Genomic DNA, 1149 nt, shown 5'->3' with positions numbered 1-1149 from the left:
CCACCAACGAGACGTCTCCGGTGACCTTCATACCTCGCTCGTGCGAAGAGGATTCCGAGTACGAGCAGCCGGCATTGGAAGGGCGAGATAATCCGGTTTACTTGATCTTCGAGGTCAAGGATACGGGCCAGGGCTTGTCAGCGGCAGAAAAGGCCAATCTTTTCAACAGATTCGTGCAGGCCAGCTCGCGGACGCACGTCAAGTACGGAGGCTCAGGCCTCGGGCTCTTCATCTCGCGCCGGCTGACAGAGCTGCAAAGGGGCGCTATCGGTGTGTCGAGCTTGCCGGGTGTAGGATCAACATTTGCCTTTTACATAGAGGCATACGTCCCAACGGAAGAGGCTAGGCAGGAGGCCGAGTTCGCGACGGACGCCGCGAGGACCAGTCCTCTGATCTTCGGCACACCGAGCCCCGGACAGTCTGCAGCGGGACATGGGGCGACGAAAGGGCGGACGCCGTCTGTAACCCAACGGCCCAAGCGACAGGTGGGCAATCAACGCGACCGTCGGCTTGACGGAATCTTGGTTGTGGAGGACAACCTAATCAACCAGCAGATCACACGGCGCGGGCTACACGACCGGGGGTTCAGAGTGGACGTTGCCAACCACGGGCTCGAGGCGCTCGAGAAACTAGCAGAGTCAGTTGCGCAGAGGAGGGTGCAGGAGAGGCGAGAAGAGGCGGGCGACGGTGAAGTTGCGGTCAAGACGACAACGACGGCAGAGGCAGGAAGCGTGCCCCTGGTCATCAACCTCATCCTGATGGACATTGAGATGCCCATTCAGGACGGACTGACGTGCACGCGACATATTCGTGCGATGGAAAAGGAAGGCAAGTTGTTTTGCGGCGATGACGGGGGCCGGATTCCCATCATCGCGGTCAGCGCCAATGCGCGGCCGGAACAGATGCAGCAGGCGCGCGAGGCAGGCTGCGACGACGTGCTGGTCAAGCCATATCGGATGCCGGAGCTCATTGAGAAGATGCACGTCGTAGTACGGCGGGTACGGGCGTTGAGCTCCGCGGCGGCTGTACGGCAAGGATAGGCAATGGCCCTCATTGGCCGATGTTTTGGATTTAGGTGTGCTGCATGTTACGCCCTCTCTGACGACAGGAAAGGGGGGAGGGGTACCGGCGAAACGAACATGAGGTTGA

General features: G+C 60.2%; 1 protein-coding gene across 1 annotated transcript in view; it reads left to right on the top strand.

Annotated features, from left to right (window-relative positions):
- The window catches only part of VDBG_01690 (conserved hypothetical protein), a gene marked incomplete at both ends in the record, with an annotated part of 2931 nt that extends 1891 nt beyond the window's left edge, over nt 1-1040 (top strand). Inside the window, one exon of the mRNA XM_003007456.1 lies at nt 51-1040. Coding sequence (XP_003007502.1) covers nt 51-1040 — 990 coding nt within the window. The remainder of the gene's footprint in view (nt 1-50) is intronic.
- Nucleotides 1041-1149: the final 109 nt, after the last annotated feature.

The sequence above is a fragment of the Verticillium alfalfae genome, genomic scaffold, assembly GCF_000150825.1.
Source record: "Verticillium alfalfae VaMs.102 supercont1.2 genomic scaffold, whole genome shotgun sequence".
In the NCBI taxonomy this organism is placed as follows: domain Eukaryota; kingdom Fungi; phylum Ascomycota; class Sordariomycetes; order Glomerellales; family Plectosphaerellaceae; genus Verticillium; species Verticillium alfalfae.
This window is presented reverse-complemented; position numbering and strand designations above follow the sequence as displayed.